General features: G+C 44.6%; 1 protein-coding gene and 1 non-coding gene across 3 annotated transcripts in view; one reads left to right on the plus strand and one right to left on the minus strand.

The window, feature by feature from the left end:
* The window catches only part of itgb5 (integrin, beta 5), a 36,261-nt gene extending 32,026 nt beyond the window's left edge, over positions 1–4,235 (plus strand). For both annotated transcript variants that reach the window (XM_077579156.1, XM_077579155.1), the window contains 3 exons: positions 932–1,051; positions 2,116–2,282; positions 2,455–4,235. In XM_077579156.1, coding sequence (XP_077435282.1) covers positions 932–1,051; positions 2,116–2,282; positions 2,455–2,544 — 377 coding nt within the window. In that variant the 3' untranslated portion in view covers positions 2,545–4,235. The remainder of the gene's footprint in view (positions 1–931; positions 1,052–2,115; positions 2,283–2,454) is intronic.
* Positions 4,236–7,563: 3,328 nt separating this feature from the next.
* Positions 7,564–7,645, minus strand: trnas-gcu (transfer RNA serine (anticodon GCU)). The gene has a single exon. It is a non-coding gene; the product is annotated as a tRNA-Ser (tRNA).
* Between the last annotated feature and the right edge of the window lie 14,287 nt (positions 7,646–21,932).

Genomic DNA, 21,932 nt, shown 5'->3' on the forward strand with positions numbered 1-21,932 from the left:
TCGTTAACTATTTGGTGGGCAGGATAGCACCCTAGTGGTTAGCACGTCTGTTCCAGTTGAGATTCTGCATTCGGATCTCAGCTCATGTGCTTGTTTGGTTTTCCCCCCCAAGTACTCCTGTTTCAGACGTGCATGCCAAAAACATGCATTTAAGTCAATTTGCGACTCAAAATTGCCCTTTGGCATGAATAAGATAAGAATGTGAGTGTGAATGGTTGTTTAACTCATTCACTCGCAGCCATTTTCACTGAAGCAACCCCCTTCGCTCCCGGCTGTTTTACTGGAATTTGACTGATTTTGCAAGGCCCACAGAATATTGTGTTCTATTGCTATAAAAATATGGAACCTACTAAAAGAAAGATTAGAGTCTCTTCTTTCATCAGGAAAAAAAAGTCGATTATCGGTTTCCGTTTTGCAGCAATTTGCATTAGAATATAGCAAAGTTTCAGCATTATTCACAAATCTGTTTAAACACTAGGGAAAGGAGCTTTTTTGCAATATGGCTCTGGTTGATCTCTTATACTCTGCTGCCACCTGCTGGCCGTTTTTCTAATAACCACTATTGCTTCAACCGTTCTCTTCAGGTCAGAGGCTGCATCAAAGCTTTCTGTATGCTCGAGCATTAGAAAACGTATGAATATGTCTTTGGGACACTTAAAATGTTTAAAATGGAACGTATTTATACGTTTTTGGGAGCAAATGAGTTCATATGCTCCCTCTGATTGGCTTGTGACAAGTCAGGTGGTGTAACCCGTTTTTTGCCAAAAGCCAAATTCATCTAGGAAAGACTTCACCTTACCTCCATCTAAATAAGGACATGCTGATTGCTGACTTTTTCCACAAGCTTGCATTTTCTTAGAAGAACCTGAATGACATCATACCAGATTTTGCTCTGGTGTACCGAGTGTGATATGGCGTTTGTTCGTTGTAGAAACGGACGAGCCGGGTGCCGTGCTGTGCCTCTACAAGACGGAAAACGACTGCGTGATGAAGTTCACGTACTCGGAACACGCCAGTGGACAATCCGTTCTCACCGCACTGATGGAACCAGGTGAGCATCTGCTTGTTTCTCACTGTGCTACATGACGGCCACACTCGAGTTGTACAAGGAAACGACTTGAGGGTTCTTGAGTAGTGGACACCCTTCCAATAAAGGTTTATAATTTCTTGTGCATGCCACACGTTAAAGGCAAAACACTACTTTGTCCAAATGAAGCTTCTCAATTCAACTACAGTATGTTGAAATCAACATACAGTAGTTCCTTGGCACCAAGTTGCCACCAGATGGCGCTAAAGAAATACTATTTATTGTTTGGCACAAAAACAGCAACGTGAGTTTTTCAGCAACTAATGGAGCATGGGATTGAATGACTTATTATTTATTTTTGTGTTTGAGTTAAAAAAAGACTATGAAAAAAAGTAAATGTTTAAATTAAGTAAATGATAAATGATTTTCATGTATTAAACTCTTGTGTTACATTTTACTTTTGGACTCGTTTGTAGCCATGGTGGCATAACAAAAAACTTTCAGTGGCACACGAGCCAAAAATGTTGGGAGCCACTAATCTACAGGTGCAATGATTAATCAACAACTAATCAATTATCAAATCAACTGTCCAGATCCTTAGAATTCTAGTCTAAACGGTAAATATTCTCACATTTCTGCAATCCTCCATGAAAGTAGACTGAATTATGTTTGCCTTTTGTAAAAAATAAAATAAAAAGGTATTTGCAAACTTCGACTTTTAATTTGGAAAACAATGATCTCTATGTTTGCCTATTTTCTGTAATGTAACGGACCAAACCTTTAACTAAATTATAATTAGTTTATGCTTGTGCTTTTTAAGTTTGAAATAATGTCCTGTGTTAGAATGGGAATGTTGTTACAAATGGAAATGAAAACTATATTCACTTTTTTTTTTAACCCTGTAATCAACAAAATAATCAATAGATTAATTGATTAATAAAAATGATCGTTAGTCATAGCCCTACTGTAATCTAATATTGTCTATATAAAAAAAAGTGTAACAAAGAAATCACTTATTTAAAGCATCCAAATGATTGTGACTAATAAGTTGTGTTTTGTTTTTCCTTCTCGTGCGTTTTCTCTGTCAGAATGTGGCGGGGATCCGGACGCCCTCATGGTCCTGCTGGCGGTGGTGGGCAGCATCCTGCTGGTGGGAGTGGTGCTGCTCGGTGTCTGGAAACTGGTCATCACCATCCACGACCGCCGCGAGTTTTCGCGCTTCCAGAACGCGCGCTCGCGCGCACGATACGAGATGGTAGGCCACAGCAGTATCATATAGTCAGCCGGGTACTTTTATCAGGTTCTGACTCGTCTGGTTGTATCTGCTAGTTTGTGGTTGTTTGGTTCTTTCTCATAGTGTCTGATTCTGTGTCATTATTTCTGGCTTTGTGATATCTTTGTTTTGTTTTTTCTGTCCGGTTCCACAGGCTTCCAACCCGCTTTACAAGCAGCCAGTCTCATCCAGTTTTGGCGAGACAGATATGTTCGACAAGCCCTACAATGGAGGGGTCCACTGAGCCCTTGGCGTGTGGGGCGGCAGGACCGGTCCAGCAAGAGGGACCCTTATGGGGGACACGGAGACAATGAACGGAGGCCTTCCCGAACTTCCTCAACAGGGCCACAGAAGTGAAAGTAGAAGACAAAAGACTTGTTCTAGAGAAGCAGCTTGACTTCATCGCATCGGCCAGCAAAGCGCCAACATCTGAATGTTAGCGACAAGCTAAGCTGGCTGCAGATCACGTTTGGATTATTATTAATTTTTTTTTATAAATGCAACCAACAGCTTTTTTTTTCTACACTAAATAAAATGACATTTTGTCAAGAAGGTCACAGAACGTTTGGATATTTCAACTAACTTTACTGATTAACAAAGAAGATTTTGGATTTAACTTGGTTGCCTTTTCAACAGGGATGGCTTTCTTCTGCTTTCTGACCGGCTAAAACAAGCTATGTTCTCGGGTGATAGTGCCATCCGATGGTTTGGCAAGCACATGACAACCTGGTAATACATTTTTATGCGTTTTCTGACACAAGTAGGGTAAAAATGTGTTTTTGAACATACCTGAAGCCACGCAGACAGATGTAGATGACATTTTGTGAGGATGTGTGTGTGTGTGCGTGTGTACGTGTGTATGTAATTGCAAGTCAGGTAGCCTTTGCTGCCCTTAACGGTGTTATATTTTTCAACAAAACAGCCAGGCGTTTGTCCTCTTAACATGCTATTGCACTGCCACAGTTTCACTTTAATTTCAGCTGGTGAGTCCAATTCAACATGATTTATTGTAAAATAATAATAATAGTGATGATGATGATGATAATAAAATAAATAAAAATAATAATTACATATGTCCAAAGGTCTTCCACAAAAGTGGGCTTCAAACTATAGTAGATGTAAGAGCAGTAAGAACATTTTAAATCAAATACACCTTTTAGGTTATATTGTTTAATACAGATTGAGATCAATAATTGACCCACCAAATTTGGTTCTAATTCAGATATTTGGAAGAAAAACGTATTATGTAAAAGTGGAAAAACAGCCATCTAGCAGAAATGTGTCGATAAATGATTACAACACCGCTTTAGATTAAATTTTCTGATTTGTCAATTTAAAAAAAAAAGATTCGATTAGATCTGCTGTGATTTATAAGCAGACACTTCATGTATCTTCGTGTATCTTTGTGTATCACCCATTACAGAACAACCTTTCATACTACTTTGCCGTTCTGGTGCTACCTCCGACCTTATACAGAAAGAGGGAGGAGACTACAGTGTCCTACCTCTGCTTTCACAAACCGACAAGCAGGGATTTTTAATACAAAAAATAAATGTATGAATTCACCAGCATTAAAATTCTCCTTTAATTATCTCCGCAGTGGTAATATTTGCAATCACAAATTAGGAGATTAAGTGGCACATAGACAAGTCTTAATTTTTTTATACTGTCAACCATATTACCATTAACTTTAAATAACTTAATTGCACCTTTACTACAGCAAGCCAATAATTTCACAAGTGTCAGGGACTTGTGTGTGTGTGATATGAGCATCAAATGTAAATATGGAGTGGGTATGATAAGAGTTTCACTGCACAGTTTGGACTGTAAGTGACCACACGTGTTAGCACAAGCAGTCGCACAATTAGGACTCGGGCATGTTTGTGTGACTCCACATCATAACCACACAATAAATGAGCTTCTTTCAGAAGAATCCCGATGTGTTGTTTGTGCTGTTCATTTGTGTAGAACCATGGAATGGTCTGCAATGGTGCTATTTTGAAAACAAAGGTAGCCTTCTGTGGACTTACAACCTTTACGGTGTCCTTTTTGGGATGTTTTTAATTTTGTTCTATGTTCTGTGCTTCTGTCCCAGGATACGATGAGGTCTTGTGTAGCCAAAGTTTGTTTTTGTTTTTAAACTCATTTACTGCCATTGACGGCTATAGACGTCAAAAATTCATTTGCACTTTTTCTATTAGTTTCACTTTTTTTTTTCTCCCACTTTTGTTAAGAGTATGAAAACCTAGAAAAAAATGTATTGTACATTTAGAACAGATATAAAATACGTGATTAATCGAGTTAACTAGTGAAGTCATTTGATTAATTACAATTAAAAATTTTAATCGCCTGATGCGCCTAATTAAAAAAAAAAGAAAGAAAAGACTATTAAAAATCAGGGGCGTCAGACGATTACATTTTTTAATTGTAATTAATCGCATGACTTCAATAATTAACTCACGATTAATCAAAAAATGTATATCTGTTTTAAAAGTACAACAAGAAAAATCTAGGTTTTCATACTCTTGCCAACAAAAGTGGAAAAAATGTGAAACTAATAGAAATAGTTCAAATTAATTTTTGACGTCTATAGCCAATAATGGCAGGGAATGAGTTAAGAGACGTGTTTTTTTAATGAGACATTTGGGTTGATACCCAAGAATTTTTGGTCTTCAGAGGCCCCACTGTATTTAATAAAAGTCACTGGCATTCAAAGATAATGTGATGCATTCAAAAAAATACAGTATGTCATTGACAGATCTAGCCTTGCACAGGATTTTTTATTTTACTCCTTTCATGTCACACACTTGATAGCCGTGTGGGTGAATCCTCTCCAGTTGGATAAAGTGTGACCTGGTTTCCTAATTTAAAATTTTGCTTCCTGTGTGCAACGTCTACATTGGCTTATCTTTATCTGCTGAACACACACTTGTCGTGGAGCCTTAAATATCCCTTCTTTTTTTTTAAGAGGATGCGAAAGTGACAGCGGGGGTCAATAAACTCCTTATAGTAGTTAGTGGTTTAACGTCAGCTGTATGCTTACCGACGTTATGCACCTCCTAATACCATCACTTTTACGTTGCAATTTTATACGCTTCAATATCCCTGACAAGAGCTATTTTCTCACACGCCAATTGACAAAAAAAAAAAAAAAAAAAACTGGTCTGATCCCCGAGTGTTCAATGCTGCTATTGTCATTGAGTGTTGTGTGTCAAACAAAAGCTTTGTTTGGCTAGAAAACTCATTTTCAGCCTTCATTTTCAAACAATTTCAATCATGTGACTTTCGACTAGTCCGATCAGAGGTCACCACAGCAAGTCACATAACACCTAACTAAAATAAGTTACTGTAATGAAGATGCTTTAAAAAAATTGGTTCCTATTGATAGTTGCCCTTTGCTGCCATCCAGTGGACAGTCACATCCCCTACTAGCTGTTATGTCTCATATTAAAGTCAAATTGTTCAATGACATATGATACAGTTAATCCAATGGCACCCGGACGGACTGTAAAAACATTCCTAACCAAGTCATAGCATTTCCTAACGAAGTCCTAACAGTTCAAACTGGTTCCTACTAGGGAAAGGAGAGAAAGAAAGAGGAACAATTCACAGGTTCGAATCCCGGCTCGGGCTGGGTGTGATAAATCTGGAACTTTCTTTCTGGAGTTTCGATGTAGTCCCCATGTTTCAAAAAATAATAAATTAAAATAAATGCAGACACTTTGACCAGGAAGGGGAGTGAGGGGACAACAAAGCACAACCTAAATTTACTATTGGTAAAGTGACCACCCCACCCCACCCCACTCATGCCCTCCCCGACACACACACGCACACGCGCGCGCGCGATCCTCACCCTACATAACAACAATAATAATAACTAGAAAAATTCCCGCGGAAATTTTGAATGGGACTGCTGACTCTTGCAAGGTGGAAAGACGCATGTAGTACTTGTAGCAATAGTAGTAGTAGTAGTATAGTAATAGGACTTTTAGTAGTAGCACTTGTAATAGCTAAAAAAGCAGTATTTAAATAGCAGTCCATTCCATTTAATAAAAAATAATAATAATATATCCCACGCGTCAGTAACTAATAATATTAATTACGACGAGTCGGTAACAATTACGGTAAACGCTACAGCAACTCCTGACAGTGTTTTTTTTTTTTTTTGTGGGGGAAGGGGGGGGGGGGGGATAATTACTCTATTGCTATTTACTTCTATAAAAGTTTCTACTTTGGTCCGTATAGTAGTACGTGGTATTTCCAACTGTAAAAGTGGTAGCTCATTCTGTAAAAGTTTCTACCCCATTTTGTTGCTACTTCAGGCCGTGTAGGCCTACTTTAAAATTTCTAAACCTTGTAAGCTAAGCTATACGTTCGTGGGTTGAGTCATGTCGTATTCAAAAATATATTCCTCCTACGCATAAAAATTTAACAGTATACGATCTTACTAGTGGTGCAACGGATCACAAAAGTCACGGTTCGGATCGGATCACGAATTTGAGTCATGGATCGGACATTTTCGGATCAGCAAAAATAAATAAATAAATGAATAGTACTTTGTCTTCATTTATTTTGTAAAACGCTTTTGCCCATTTAAAAAAAATCAACTCAAAATGTCTAATATGGCGTTTTAGGATTTAGGAATACAACTTTTAAGTGCAATATGAGGCAGACACATTCTTATTTTACACATGGTCCATGTGTAAACAACAAGGTATTAATGGCTTGAAGTTATGTTCCTAAAATCCGCGGCATATATATACTGTCTATATATTATTTTATTTTATTTTTTTACATTTTGAGTTGAATATATTTGTTTTTTTTAATTGGCGAAAGTGTTTCATAAAATAAGTGAAGACAATGTTCTATTTATCTTTTAAAATATATATAATTATAATAAGAAGAAAAAAACTCAAAAGTGCAATTTAAGTCACATTCCCTTCCTTTAAACATGGAGAATGAATGTTAGGAAGATGTCAAGACACCGTTAGGACATGTTAGGACTTGGTTAGGAATGTTTTTACAGTCCGTCCGGGTGCCATTGTGATTTGAAAAGACAAAAAATTCCGAACAGTTCCTAACAGAGTCCTAACAACTTTAAAGCAAGCACACAAAAGAAAAATGACGAGGACGTTATTCGAAATCACGCGTGTGCATTGTTAGGACTCCGTAACGAAATGTTCTGAATCTTTTTAGTTATTTCAGTGGCGGTTATATTTATAAAACAAGAAGATAAAAGATGGCTGCCTTTCAGAAAAATAATCGACGAGGATGGGATTCGAACCCACGCGTGCAGAGCACAATGGATTAGCAGTCCATCGCCTTAACCACTCGGCCACCTCGTCTGTTATCGTCTGCCTAATGTTATGTAATATATCCATTTTATGCATCATGATCTATAATTCATTGCTTCATTCAACGCGTGACCTAACCGACACGTTGTTTTCTGTTCAACACTTTAATGCATTCACTTTGATTTCATTTCGATGTTTGCGCACAGGAAATTCACAGCCTAATTACATGCCTTGGAATACTTCCACGTGACAACTCAGCCAATCAAAGTCCATCTTTAACGGAATTTTATCTCCAGAATAACATTTCTTCCGAGAAAATAGTTACTCAAACAGTTTCCTTTGATATTTACTGGATGCATTTATTGTTCTTATTAGCCGTTACATTGGAGTAGGAAAATAAAAAATACTGTAAAGTCTGCGTATGCCGTATGTGGTTAAAGGGGAAGTGAACTCGAAAATGTTCTCTAGTCTACATTATTAAACGGCATTCTGATTAATATTGTGTTTGTGGACCCCGCCGTAAAACGTCACCTTACCTTAGTGGACTCTAGAGGGGTTTGTGCGTCCCAATAATCCTTGGAACTAAATTATCGGCAGGCATGTAGCCTACCAGTGTTATGTATTCAGAATACCAAAAAAACGTAACTATTCCGTTACTGTAGTCTACAGGGGGACACACACAATCAGATTACAGGTTATTTTAATAATAATAATCATAATTAATAATTATGGTTATTATTTCAAGGGATTACCATTTACCAACATTGTGTAGACATCGGGGACAGGTGATGTTTTATGACGTGCGACTGGAAGGTTTGTTAACTTCCAAGTTATTATAGATGGACCACACTCCTCAGGCTCCCTGGTAAGGTCTATTCAGGGGTGCTGGCGAGGGGGTTCCGTTGGGAAGTCGAATCTCGGCTTCAGGAGGACCAGTGTGGTTTTAGTCCCGGAAACAATGGACCAGCTCTACACACTTGGCAGGGTCCTCGAGGGTGTATGGGAGTTCGCCCAACGAGTCTTCATGTGTTTTGTGGACTTGGAGAAGGCATTCAACCTTGTCCCTCGGGGGAGTTCTGTGGAGAGTGCTTTGGCAGGATGAGGTACTGAACCCCCTGATATGGGCTGTTTGGTTCCTGTATCAGTTTGGTCCGCATTGCCAGTAAGTCAGTAAGTCAGATTTGTTTCCAGTGAGGGTTGGACTCCGCCAAGGCTGCCCTTTGTCACCGATTCTGTTCATAACTTTTATCAACAGAATAACTAGGCGGAGCCGAGGCATTGAGGGGTTCTGGTTTGGTTGCCTCGTGTAAACGTACTGTTGCATCTCTGCCTCTGCAAATGATGTGGTACTGTACAGCCAAAGGGATGGCAAATTTAAATGTTCCAAATTTTATGGGGTCAAGAAAAACAGTTTGCGAAAATGTGTACGTCTTTGCAACATTTATCGGACCATGGATGGATGTTGAAAAAACAACCTTTCGCATTTGAACCGAATGTCCAAATGTCAGAACCGGGTTATCAATACCGATAGCGAACAGTACCAATTTTCGGTACTTTTGTTTTGTTGTTTGCAGTCATAAAAGGGTAATTTAAAAAAAACGAACATTCACTTTAACAGATATTTTTCCATTAAAGGTGTATTCAAGGATCTTTTATTGCTGCGTCTTCCGGGTAGATTTGACGGTTGGTTCTGGATCCTGTCAATCAATCTAACATAATGATGTTGTGCATGCTCCTTCCTAGCTGCGCATGCGCACTTTGAGTGTTTGTAGCATGTAGCCGGTGAGCTTCGGACTCAGCCATTCATCGCTGTAGCTCCACAGATCCCGATTGATAGGCGTTTCCCCCGGACGAGCAGGAGAGCTGGTAGGATGGTCTTTTGCATACGCATTTTCTAAAAAAGTGACTAACGGACGCTTGGCTTCTACTTTTTGAGAAAATCCTTGAATACACCTTTAAATAAAATCTGACGAATAATAAAACATCGTGAATTTAAAACTCATGAGCCAGACAGGATGGAGTAAAAAAATCAAGGTATAATATTAATAAAGTATAAATAATAGCAAAAATAAAATTGTATTACAAATTACAAAGTGAGAAGCAAAGTAAGTTCTTTACAATGAACAACATAAAGAACAAAGTTAAGCAGTAATACAGGAACAGAAGATCAATAATTTTATTAAGAGTTATTCTAGTTTCTTCTGCAGTGTTTTTTCAAGAACGTGCCTACTGCACCTAGCGCGATGAATTCGAACCAACTTGGGAGTAAAATCTCACCAAAAATGACAGTTGGAAGAGGACGTGAACAACAATGAAGAGAATAATTGGGACTCGGGCACAAACTCATTTTAAGTTCTACCATACCCGACGCGGTATGTAATGCTTGTCAGTGCTACATGTTGGCCACAAGATTTTGCATTTTTATCATAATCCGTATGAAATTATAAATATGGTCATTATGTGGTAAGTATTGTTCTAAAATTCTATAATGTATTGTAACAATGGTTAAGTCACACACACCTTACAACATGATTCGAATCGGTGGGTGAAGAGCTGTACGATAATTGAAATTTTGGTATCGATCAAGACCAAGTAAATACTGGGCCAATATCGCTGATACTGATACCAAGTACTTTTAGTTTCACAAAATATTATGGTATTTTAAATCATTTGTCCTATTAAATAACTTTTTTTTTTGTGCAGATTACACTTTCCTGTTGAATGGGGTCCATAATGGGGTATATGCCAGGGAAGAGGCGGGACTTCCAACTTCTGGGTTTCACACATCAGCTTTGTTTCCAGTTCTGGTTTGCGACGTGTAGGCTGTGTCAGTTGGGGGTTCCCGTCGACGGGTTCGAGTGTGTAGTGTGTCTGTCTCAGTTGTCCGAAGCATTTCAGAGAGCGGAGACGCCGGCGCGGTTGTGGGGCGCAGGGGTGGGGGTGCGAGTTTTGGAACGGGGCCAGCAGTGGCCGGAAATGGCACTGATGTGTGAAACCCGGAAGTCGGAAGTCCGTGGCATCTACCCCATATAATATCCTCAACGGAAACATACCAGGCCTATTATTTAAATTTGCAATGTAGTAATAATCTTCATATTCTTAGTCCCCGTCACTTTTCTGCACTTAAAGAAAAGTCGGCCACTGAAGTTCCTCTAGTCTCGTCACATTACATAAACGATACTTACATGTAATGCTACACTAATACCTAGTTCAATTAGTATGTGGAAAAGCTGAAACGAACAATGACATTCACTGTAAAAAAATATTATTTGTTACCGCCAGTGCCGCCCACCGCTGTCATTGGCAGGCCGGCACATGCGCATATGCAACAAAGGAGCGAGGGACCCATGAGAAACCAAAATAAATACATGCAAACTATCGATCTGTTACTGGTGCTCACATTAGTATCAATTATATCGATACTTAGATCGATCTGTACAGCCCTACCAACATCTGCTGTGTCCGCACCAGGCAGAGGCCGCTTCACACTCGGGCGCGAACCGCTCCAGTAAGAGGTGGAGATCACGGCTTGAAGAAGCCAACAGCACCACATCATCTGCAAAAAGCAGCACTGCTGGCAATGTGGACCAAACTCTGACATCGGTCGTACAAGGAGTAAACAGCCCGTATCAGGGGGCTCAGTACCCCGTACTCCCGAAGCACACCCCACAGGACTCCCCGAGGGACATGCCTTCTCCAAGTCCACAAAGCACATGTGGAATGGTTGGGCGAACTCCCATGCACCCTCGAGGACCCTGCCGAGGGTGTAGAGCTGGTCCACTGTTCCACGGCCGGGACGAAAACCACACTGCTACTCCTGAATCCGAGATTCGACTTTCCGATGGACCCTCCTCTCCAGCACCCCTGAATAGACCTTACCAGGGAGGCTGAGGAGTGTGATCCCTCTATAGTTAGAACACACCCTCCGGTCCCCCTTCTTAAAAAAGGGGGACCACCACCCTGGTCTGCCAATCCAGAGGCACTGTCCGCGATGTCCATGCGATGTTGTAGAGGCGTGTCAACCACGAAAGCCCCACAACATCCAGAGCCCGTAGGAACTCCGGGTGGATCTCATCCACCCCCGGGGCCCTGCCACCGAGGAGCTTTCCAACCACCTCAGTGACTTCGACCCCAGAGATAGACCCAGACCCTGCTTCCTAAAAGGAAGACGTGTCGGTGGAATTGAGGAGATCTTCGAAGTATTTCTCCCCACCGATTCACAATGTCCCGAGTCGAGGTCAGCAGCACCCCATCTCCACTATACACAGTGTTAATGCTGCACTGCTTTCCCCTCCTGAGACACCAGATGGTGGACAAGAATTTCTTCGAAGCCGTCCAGAAGTCCATGGCCTCACCGAACTCCTCCCATGTCCGAGTTTTTGCCTCAGTGACCGCCGAAGCTGCATTCCGCTTGGCCAGCCGATACCTGTCAGCAGCCTCCGGAGTCCGACTGGCCAAAAAGGCCCAATAGGACTCCTTCTTCAGCTTGACGGCATTCCTTACCGCTGGTGTCCACCAGCGGGTTCGAGGATTGCCGCCACGACAGGCACCAACCACCTTACGGCCACAGCTCCGATCGGCCACCTCAACAATGGAAGCACGGAGCATTGTGCACTCGGACTCAATGTCCCCCGCCTACCCCGGGATAAGGGCGAAGTTCTGCCAGAGGTGGGTGTTGAAACTCTTTCTGACAGGGGATTCTGACAGACGTTCCCAGCAGACCCTCACAATACGTTTAGGTCTGCCTGGTCGGACCAGCATCTTACCCCGTCATCGGAGCCAACACACAACCAGGTGGTGATCAGTTGACAGCTCCGTCCCTCTCTTGTGTGCGTACCGGTGTGTTAAAAATAAAATAATTTTAAACCTTTAAAAGATAAAATAACGTAAACTCAATGTATTTCATAATATCGCACACACGTGGAATCAATCAGGCAGTTATAACCAATTAGGCATTTGAGTGCTGTAAAGTGTACATTGGAGTTCCAGTTGAGCATGCGTAGAACCAACTTTGCAGTTGGACTGGATTTGGTAATAACATTTTGCCACTTGCTGTCGACCGAAAATGACATCACAATGCCTAAAGGCTCAGGTACCGTGGTGTGGTTACCGTTGCCTTGCCTTCGGTGCAGGTTGGCGACTTGGCATGAGTTTGCCTACCCCGCCTGGAAGACCATATATGTGTGTGAGTGCACCAAAAAAAAATTAAAAAAAAACGACCATCAGAGCTCACCTGCTTTCTGTGTTAGGTCATGTGACATTTGCAAGCTGAGCCCTTAGTTAGCATTTGTGTCTTAAGGATTCTGCTGAGCATCTGCTGGGAAGTGAGCGGATTCACCATCACTTCTATACATTTAGTTGGTTCATCTTTTTTCTTTTTAATTTAATAGAAATATTTGGCAATGACTTGTTCCCTAGTTCATGTTTGATTGAAGACCTGTATTTTTCACAGTATAATGTCTTTAGAGATTATGCATGTTACATCATGCTAGCCAGTCATTCAGAATAGTCTGGATGAATTATAGTTACAAAAAAAAAAGACCCTTGAAACAAACGTCCCCTCCATAGCCAATCATTTCCATGTGTTAAGTGCATCTGGAGGAATCCACAGGGCCAATCTGGACAGTAGAACTCACTTTTTTTGTCCAGAAACATGTGTGACTTCACATCATTTCAGGACAGTTATGACTGAACACAACCACACCCTCTAAAAACAGCACACCCAGTGCCAGCCCACTTGTGATATTGTCCAGACTGTTCACAATGTTTTACAGTCATGACGTCAATTAGGCAAAACATCTTACAACAATTTGCCTCAGATGCAAATGGCCTAGTTGGAAAGCATTTCAAATTGATGTGAAATTGCAGGAAATCAAGGCTATTAAATATTAGGGGAACAGGCAATGTTTGAGGTCACAATCTCAATTTTGATAAAAATTTTGTAAAAAGACTATACTGTAAAATGAAAATATATCAAAGTAAAACGACTCAATTTAACTGTATGCATGAGTGGAGTTTTCTTTTCTTTCTTTTTTTGTATTTTGTTTGACTGGAACAAGTAGAAAAGGGTGTTTGTTTAAAACACAGCCAACTCCCAGTCAAAGTGTCTCCCCTCAATCCCATTAAAATCAGGGTGGTTGAAGAACTTTGTGTTGGCCGTGGGTGCTCTGAGTCCCACAATGTCCCACTGTCATATGGTGTTCCACAGGGTTCTATTTTGGGGCCACTCCTGTTTTCATTGTATTCATTGTCCCTGGGCTCTATCTTTAGAAAACATGGGGTTTCTTTTTACTGCTGTGCGGATGACAGTCAAATCTTTGTCCCGCTGAGCAAAAATGACACTTTCTAATTCAAGCCACTTTTTTCCTGTTTGGGGGAAATAAAAGCCTGGATGGCACTCAATTGTTTTAACTTTAACAAAAATAAAACAGAACTTAAAGTCTTTCATCCCAGTGGCCCATCTTGGTGATTTGGGCTCCATGGCGCCCTATCTAAAGCCCGTCCTTTCTCAGCGGCACGTGGAAATGCTTTTGTTACATCTTGGCTGGAATACTGCTCTCAAAGAAATGCATCAGCAGCAAATGGCCAAATGTATGATGCAAAAACTTTGTTTTTTCAAATTTCTAGTCCAATACAGATTTGACCATTTGCTGCAGATGGACAAACAGCCTGACAGGCACAAACACAGACAAACACATCAAGCATTTTAGGACAGTGTTTGGCGCGTTTTGCTCTCTAAACTAATTTGTGTTAAGTATAACATATGTGATTGCAATAGAATGGCATAGGTCAGTGGTAGAGATGTCATCCCCCGAGCCAGTGGTTGTAGGTTTGAAACCTGACTCTTGAGTAACCATGATGCAGTGTCCTTAAGCCAGATACTGAGCACCCTGATGCTGCTCCATCAGTAAGTCAATAGGAAGTAAGTGTGAAGCAAAATTTTATATGCCTTGATTTTGCTTTAATAGGTGAGTAAGCCCTGGATGGAGAGCGCAGTTCGAGGCGTGCCTCAATGTCGGGTAGACCTAAACGTTTGACTCCGCCCACACAGATTTTCGACCTCGAAGCGCCTTCTTTCTTTCTTTGTTGTTAAACCTAACCCTAACCCTAATCCTAACCATAACCTTAGCCCTACCACATAACGATTACATTATGTCTTGAACACTGTATTGAACAACGAAAATTAAAAACTGACCGAAACCTAAATACTAACCTCAACCGTCCAGCGATGTGCTATCTGCTGGGGACATGTTGTCATGATTTGGGTCAGCTGGTGGGCTCCACCCACCATACACACCTGCTGCCCATCATGCAATCAGACCTCAATAAAAGCCTGATGGACACAGCAAGGAGTGTCGGGTGATTACCCCGAGACGCCGCTCTCTTGACCTGACTGTACTCGTCTTACAAGTTTTCTCCTGCTGCCCATGATTTACCCTTTTGCCGCCACTGTGCGTGCTTTTGAGTTTTGTTTGTGATCCGCCTGTGCGCGTGAGTTTGTGTTTGTTTTCGTCCGCCTGTGTGCGTGATTTTGAGTTTGTTTGCTATCCGCCTGTGTGCGTGAGTTTGTGTTTATTTTTGTCCGCCTGTGTGCGTGATTTTGTGTTTGCGTTTATCGCCACATTAAATCAAAGTTATCCGCATCCCTGCCGTGGCTCGCCTTCCTCACTGCATCTGGGTCCGCCCTTCTCAAGCCGTGACAGAATCACCCGACCAACTATGGACCCCGCAGATCCCAACAGCCCGCGCCAGGTCCTGGCCAGCCATGGACACTTGCTCGGCCGGCACGAGCAATACTTCCAGGATCTAAAGGAGGTGATGTCGGCACTAACTGCACAGATTGGATCGCTCACCTTAAAGATGGAGCGGAGACCAGAATCCACGGCCGCGGAAGACTCACGACCTGCCAGAGCGTCTCCTGTTTTCCCCACTTCCCAATCAGCAGGCAATCTTGTCTTCCGGGAACCCAATATTCCGCATCCCCCCCGCTACGCTGGCGAGATTGGTGGGTGTGACCAGTTCCTTCATCAGTGTAGCCTGGTCCTCGACCAACAGCCATACACCTTCCCGGACGACGGCTCCAGAGTTGCTTTTATTATGAGCTTGCTGTCCGGCCAGGCAGCATTATGGGCGATGGCGGCCAGCAAAACCAACCCGGATCTCCGAGCCTCAGTTCCTGCCTTCCTGACTGAATTCCGTAATGTCTTCGACCACCCAGTAAGAGGGAAAGAAGCAGGCAGCCGCTTACTGGACCTCCAGCAAGCCGGCTCCTCCGTGGCGGAATTCTCCATCTCTTTCCGGGTTTTGGCCGCCGAGAGTGGTTACTGCGACGCGGTGCTGTGTGGAATTTTCCGGCAGGGACTAAACCCGCGGATTAAGGATGAGCTGGCGGCACGGGACGAGACGTCCACGCTGGAGGAGCTCATCGGCTTGGCCATCCGGTTGGATAGCCGGTTGCGGGAGCGACGGCGGGAACGGGAGGAGGAGGAGCGACGACCGGAGGCAACGGAGACATCTGCTCAGCTGGTGTCGGCCACGTCCGCGGGGCGCTTCGTCGACACCCCGCCTCCCAACGCTTCATGGCGACGCGCGCCTGCCAGAGATGGCGCGGAGCCTTTGCAGCTGGGAGGAGAGCGGCTCTCGGCAACGGAGCACACGGACCGGTGGAGACACCTAGCGGCCAAGTGTGGGAGGCGGCCTGAGAGACACAGGCACGTCGCACCTGTTCCAGCCCCAACCATCCCATTCCAAGGTAACCCAAGGAGACTACTAGTCTCAGGAGAGATGACATGGGCGGGGGTAAACGCTAGGATGACGGCTCTGGTGGATTCAGGGTCGGATGAATGCATTATTGACCCGAGGATGGTGGACATCCTGAAATGCCCGGTGGTTGAACTCAAGAGAGCCAAGGAGATGCGCGACCTCGACGGGCGCACCCTGGGTGTGATTTCACACCGAACGGAGAGCCTACAGATGCGTCTATCGGGGAACCACGTGGAAACCGTTCAGTTCCTCATTATGCCGTCCCGGTCGGCCCCAGTGGTCCTGGGCCTGACTTGGCTGGCCAGGCATAACCCGGACATTAACTGGGGCATTCCCAGGGTGGAGAGATGGAGTGTTTTCTGTCACTCGCATTGCCTGCAGTCAGCAGTGGATGATCACCGTGGCCCAGCCAAAGTCACGTTAGAGGAGATTAACCTGGATGAGGTACCGGCAGAATACCACGACTTGCGGGAGGTGTTTAGCAAGGACCGGGCCATGTCTCTCCCTCCACATCGACCTTATGACTGCGCAATAGAACTGGTTCCTGGGGCACCGCTGCCTGGTACACGCCTATATCAGATCGCCAAGCCGGAACGTCAAGCCCTCACGGAGTACCTCACCACGTCCCTGGCGGCCGGACTGATTCGGCCTTCCAAGTCACCGCTAGGGGCGGGGTTCTTCTTCGTGGAAAAGAAAGACAAGACCCTACGCCCGTGCATCGATTTCCGTGGTCTGAACGACATAACTATCAAGAACAAATATCCGTTGCCGCTAATGGACTCAGCGTTTGCTCTCTTACATTCAGCCACGGTATTCACCAAACTGGACCTTCGCAGTGCCTACCATCTAGTGAGGATAAGGGAGGGCAATGAGTGGAAGACAGCATTTAAAACACCTATTGGGCATTTTGAGTACTTGGTGATGCCGTTTGGCCTCTCAAACGCTCCCGCCGTATTCCAGGGATTCATTAATGACGTCCTGCGCGACATGCTCAATCATTTTTGTTTTGTTTACCTGGACGACATTTTGATTTTTTCAAGAAATCAAACCGAACATCGACAACATGTTCGGCTGGTCCTGGAACGACTGCTGGAAAACCGGCTGTATGTAAAAGCCGAAAAATGTGAGTTTCACGCCAGTTCAGTCCAATTCCTCGGCTACATTGTGGAGAAGGGTCGATTGAGAGCCGACCCAGCGAAGATCCAGGCCGTGGTCGAGTGGCCCACTCCCACATCCAGGAAACACCTACAGAGGTTCCTTGGATTCGCAAACTTCTACCGTCGATTCGTTCGCAACTACAGCTTAAAAGCGGAACCACTAACGAGACTGACATCCACCAAAATTCCGTTTGTTTGGACCCAACAGGCAGAGGCCGCATTCGTCAATTTAAAAGTATTATTTTCGCGTTCCCCGGTGTTGACACACCCCGATGAGACTCTTCCCTTTATCGTCGAGGTCGACGCTTCAGAGACAGGAGTGGGGGCAGTGTTATCCCAACGGTCACCGGAGGACCAGAGGCTACACCCATGCGCCTTCTTCTCGCGCCGGCTCAACCAGGCTGAGCGCAACTACGACGTGGGCAACCGGGAGCTGCTGGCCGTTATCCTTGCGTTGCAGGAGTGGCGGCACTGGCTGGAGGGCGCGGCGGAACCTTTCCAGATTTTTTCTGACCACAAAAACTTGGCGTACCTCCGGTCCGCCCGAAGGCTGAATCCCCGCCAGGCACGCTGGGCCCTGTTCCTAACCAGATTTAATTACACCATCACCTACCGACCAGGAGCCCGGAACACCAAGCCGGACGCCTTGTCCCGAATACACAGTCCAGCCGCCGAGGGGTCTCCACCCGAAACCATTGTCCCGGAGGACAGAGTATTGGGAGCCCTCCGGTGGGAAGTGGAGCGGAAGGTGGCGGATGCAGCGGACGACACGCAGACCCCGGTCGCGTGCCCTGAAGAAAAGTTGTTCGTGCCCACACACCTTCGGCAGGAAGTGCTGCAGTGGGGGCATGCGTCGAAGGTAGCATGTCACCCTGGGGTGGGTCGCACGCTGTCCTTGGTAGCACAGAGATTTTGGTGGCCTGGGCTGCGCAAGGACGTCCAGGACTATGTCACGTCCTGCACGGTGTGTGCCCGTAATAAGTCCTCCCGCCTGAAGCCATCCGGCCAGCTCCGACCCCTGCCCATTCCCCACCGTCCTTGGTCGCATGTGGCCCTGGATTTCATTACCGGACTACCTACTTCCAACGGGCGGTCGGTAATCCTGACGGTGGTGGACCGGTTTTCAAAGATGGCCCACTTTATCGCCCTGCCCAAATTGCCCACCTCGCTACAAACGGCGGATATCCTGATAAAAGACGTTTTCAGGATCCACGGGATTCCAGCGGACCTCGTCTCCGACAGGGGGCCCCAGTTCGTGTCCCGGGTTTGGAAGGCCTTTTGCAAGTCCTTGGGGGCTACGGCTAGCCTGTCGTCGGGCTACCACCCCCAATCCAATGGGCAGACGGAGCGTGCCAACCAGGATTTGGAGGCAGCACTTCGATGTGTGTGCCATCAGCACCCTTCCTCGTGGGCGTCCCACCTCCCTTGGGTCGAATACGCCCACAACACTCTCGAGTGCTCGGCCACAGGCCTGTCCCCGTTCAACGCGGCCTGTGGCTATCAACCCCCCTTGTTTCCTTCCCAGGAGGGCGGTGTTGCCATTCCCTCAGTCCAGACCCACCTCCGCCGGGCTCGCAGGGTTTGGCAAGACACTAGGAAGGCCCTGTGCCGCACCTCGGACCGCAACAAGCGGCTCGCGGACAGGCACCGGGTTCCGGCACCGCTGTACCGACCGGGTCAGAAGGTGTGGCTCTCAACTAGGGACCTACAGTTGGCGGGGAGTTCAAGGAAGCTGGGGCCGCGGTTCATCGGCCCGTTTGAGGTCAACGCTATGGTCAACCCGGTAGCGGTCCGGCTCAACCTGCCCCCTACTCTCAAGGTACACCCAGTGTTCCACACGTCCCTGCTTAAGCCTGTCTCTGCCAGCCCCTTGTGCCCGCCGACCGCGCCCCCGCCGCCTTCCCGGGTCGTGGGGGGGGCAGCCGGTGTACACAGTAAGGGACATTCTGGACTCTCGAAAGCGGGGCAGAGGGTTTCAGTATCTGGTCGATTGGGAGGGGTACGGACCCGAGGACCACCAGTGGGTTCCCCGCTCCTGGATATTGGACCAGTCCCTCGTTCAGGATTTCCATTTAGCACACCCATCGGCGCCGGGTGGTCCGCCTAGGGGCGTCGTTAAGGGGGGGTACTGTCATGATTTGGGTCAGCTGGTGGGCTCCACCCACCATACACACCTGCTGCCCATCATGCAATCAGACCTCAATAAAAGCCTGATGGACACAGCAAGGAGTATCGGGTGATTACCCCGAGACGCCCCTCTCTTGACCTGACTGTACTCGTCTTACAAGTTTTCTCCTGCTGCCCATGATTTACCCTTTTGCCGCCACTGTGCGTGCTTTTGAGTTTTGTTTGTGATCCGCCTGTGCGCGTGAGTTTGTTTGTTTTCGTCCGCCTGTGTGCGTGATTTTGAGTTTGTTTGCTATCCGCCTGTGTGCGTGAGTTTGTGTTTATTTTTGTCCGCCTGTGTGCGTGATTTTGTGTTTGCGTTTATCGCCACATTAAATCAAAGTTATCCGCATCCCTGCCGTGGCTCGCCTTCCTCACTGCATCTGGGTCCGCCCTTCTCAAGCCGTGACACATGTAGTACATCACTTCCGCCTCTTCCTCAAACCGTTTAGTTAGCCCCACCCCGGCTGACTGAGGCTTGAGTGTTTGTAATTGTCGATGCTCTATAATGTGTTTAAAAAAAAATAACTTTACGTCATAAGATGGCGCATCATTAAATCTGGTAATTTTGTTGGAGAAAAAATAGTTTAAACCATTTTGAAAAATCCGTGTGAGTGGAGTCAAACGTCAACCCGACGTTGAGGCAGCCTCGAACTGCATTTTGCATCCAGGGCTACTTGTAATAGGTGGAAAAGTGCTACAATTTTTTGTAAATCGAGGAAAAATAGTGCTAAATAAATATTACATAATGGTGTTCAGTAAATTTAACATAATGAGAATTGATCATTTTTATTTAACAATATCAGGTAAATTACATTTAATAACATAATGAAGTTGAGTCAATTCAAAATAATAATGTTGAGCTAATTCAACATAACACTGTGTAAATTCAACACAACTCTGTAATGTAGTATTAAATTAAGAACATTAGCTAAATTTTAGTCATCCAACATTCATCCCATTAAAATGAAATAGTTTGACGGTTGACGTAACTGTGTTATTTAAATCTTATGATGCATTTCATAGCTACGAAAATGGAGTCCATTGTGTTGAACGTTACCGTTTTCATTGTATATTAGAACAGTGGTGGGCAGTAATGAAGTACAAACACAAATTTTTACTTGTAGACCATACATTTGAAAACAGATATTTGTAGCTTCTACTCATTTTCTAAATGAGCTTGTTACTTTTCAACCTCTGAGGACAACGAATGATACGACACAAAAAGAAATGTAAATTGACAATGGTGAAGTCAATCTCGATTGCAAGATTTTGTGATTTTAGGATGTTATAGGCGGGAAAACAGGGTACCGAATGTGAGTACTTTTGCCACTTCTGACAGTAATTACTGGAAATTTCAAACCATTTTCCGTAACAGTTAACACACTTGACTCACAGTTAGCAACGTGAAGGAATCAAACAAGGATCTTCCATTGCAAAGTCTGGTGTTTTGTGTCATTCTTCAGCCACCCAAGCACGCCTAAGCCACTCCTATCCCCTGCAGTGCATGTTGCCAGTCATCCAACGATGTGTCTCATGTTGCTGCATGTGGGCGCTTTTTACATCATTGTCAAGAGCCAAAAATGTCACATCGTCACCCTCCAGAAACAACATGGCCACCACTGGCTTCATTTCATGGTGTGTTGACCTCCCTGCCCCGTTAAATGTTTATTTGATGTGTGTCGTTAGCATGATGTCACACGTGGGATCAGTACTTTTTCAAAGTTCATTCATGACACACAACACACACACCTAGCACCCCCCTCCCCAAAGAAATGTCATGAGAAAGACATGAACGATGACTCTCCCATGAAAATGCAAGTGGTTTCAGTGGCAGATGCCAACTTTCGATGTGTGGGTTCGACAAGCCCAGGAGAGCGAGAGAGACGCCCTGAGGAATGAGACGGTCACACACGTTGTTTCCCAAATCTGGAAGTCATTCGATGCACTTATAACAGCCGCTTTGTTTGACCTCTGGCAGGAATGAGGGAAGATGCCGTCACGCCAGCGTAATCCCGTTGTCGAACACACACAATTCCTAGGCCAAAATGTTGTTTGATGAAGAGTTTTACGCATGTTCATCGCAGGGGATACGTTCCAGACACATTCGTAATTGGTGAAAATCTCTCTTCAGCCATATGAAAAGTAAAATTTTCATAGCTTTAAACACACTGATTAGAAAATATTGTAAAAGTACTCCTTAAAAGTATTCCTGTTCTTATTCTCACTCAGTTTTGCAAATAAGAGACAAA

The sequence above is a fragment of the Vanacampus margaritifer genome, chromosome 11, assembly GCF_051991255.1.
Source record: "Vanacampus margaritifer isolate UIUO_Vmar chromosome 11, RoL_Vmar_1.0, whole genome shotgun sequence".
Classification (NCBI taxonomy): Eukaryota; Metazoa; Chordata; class Actinopteri; order Syngnathiformes; family Syngnathidae; genus Vanacampus; species Vanacampus margaritifer.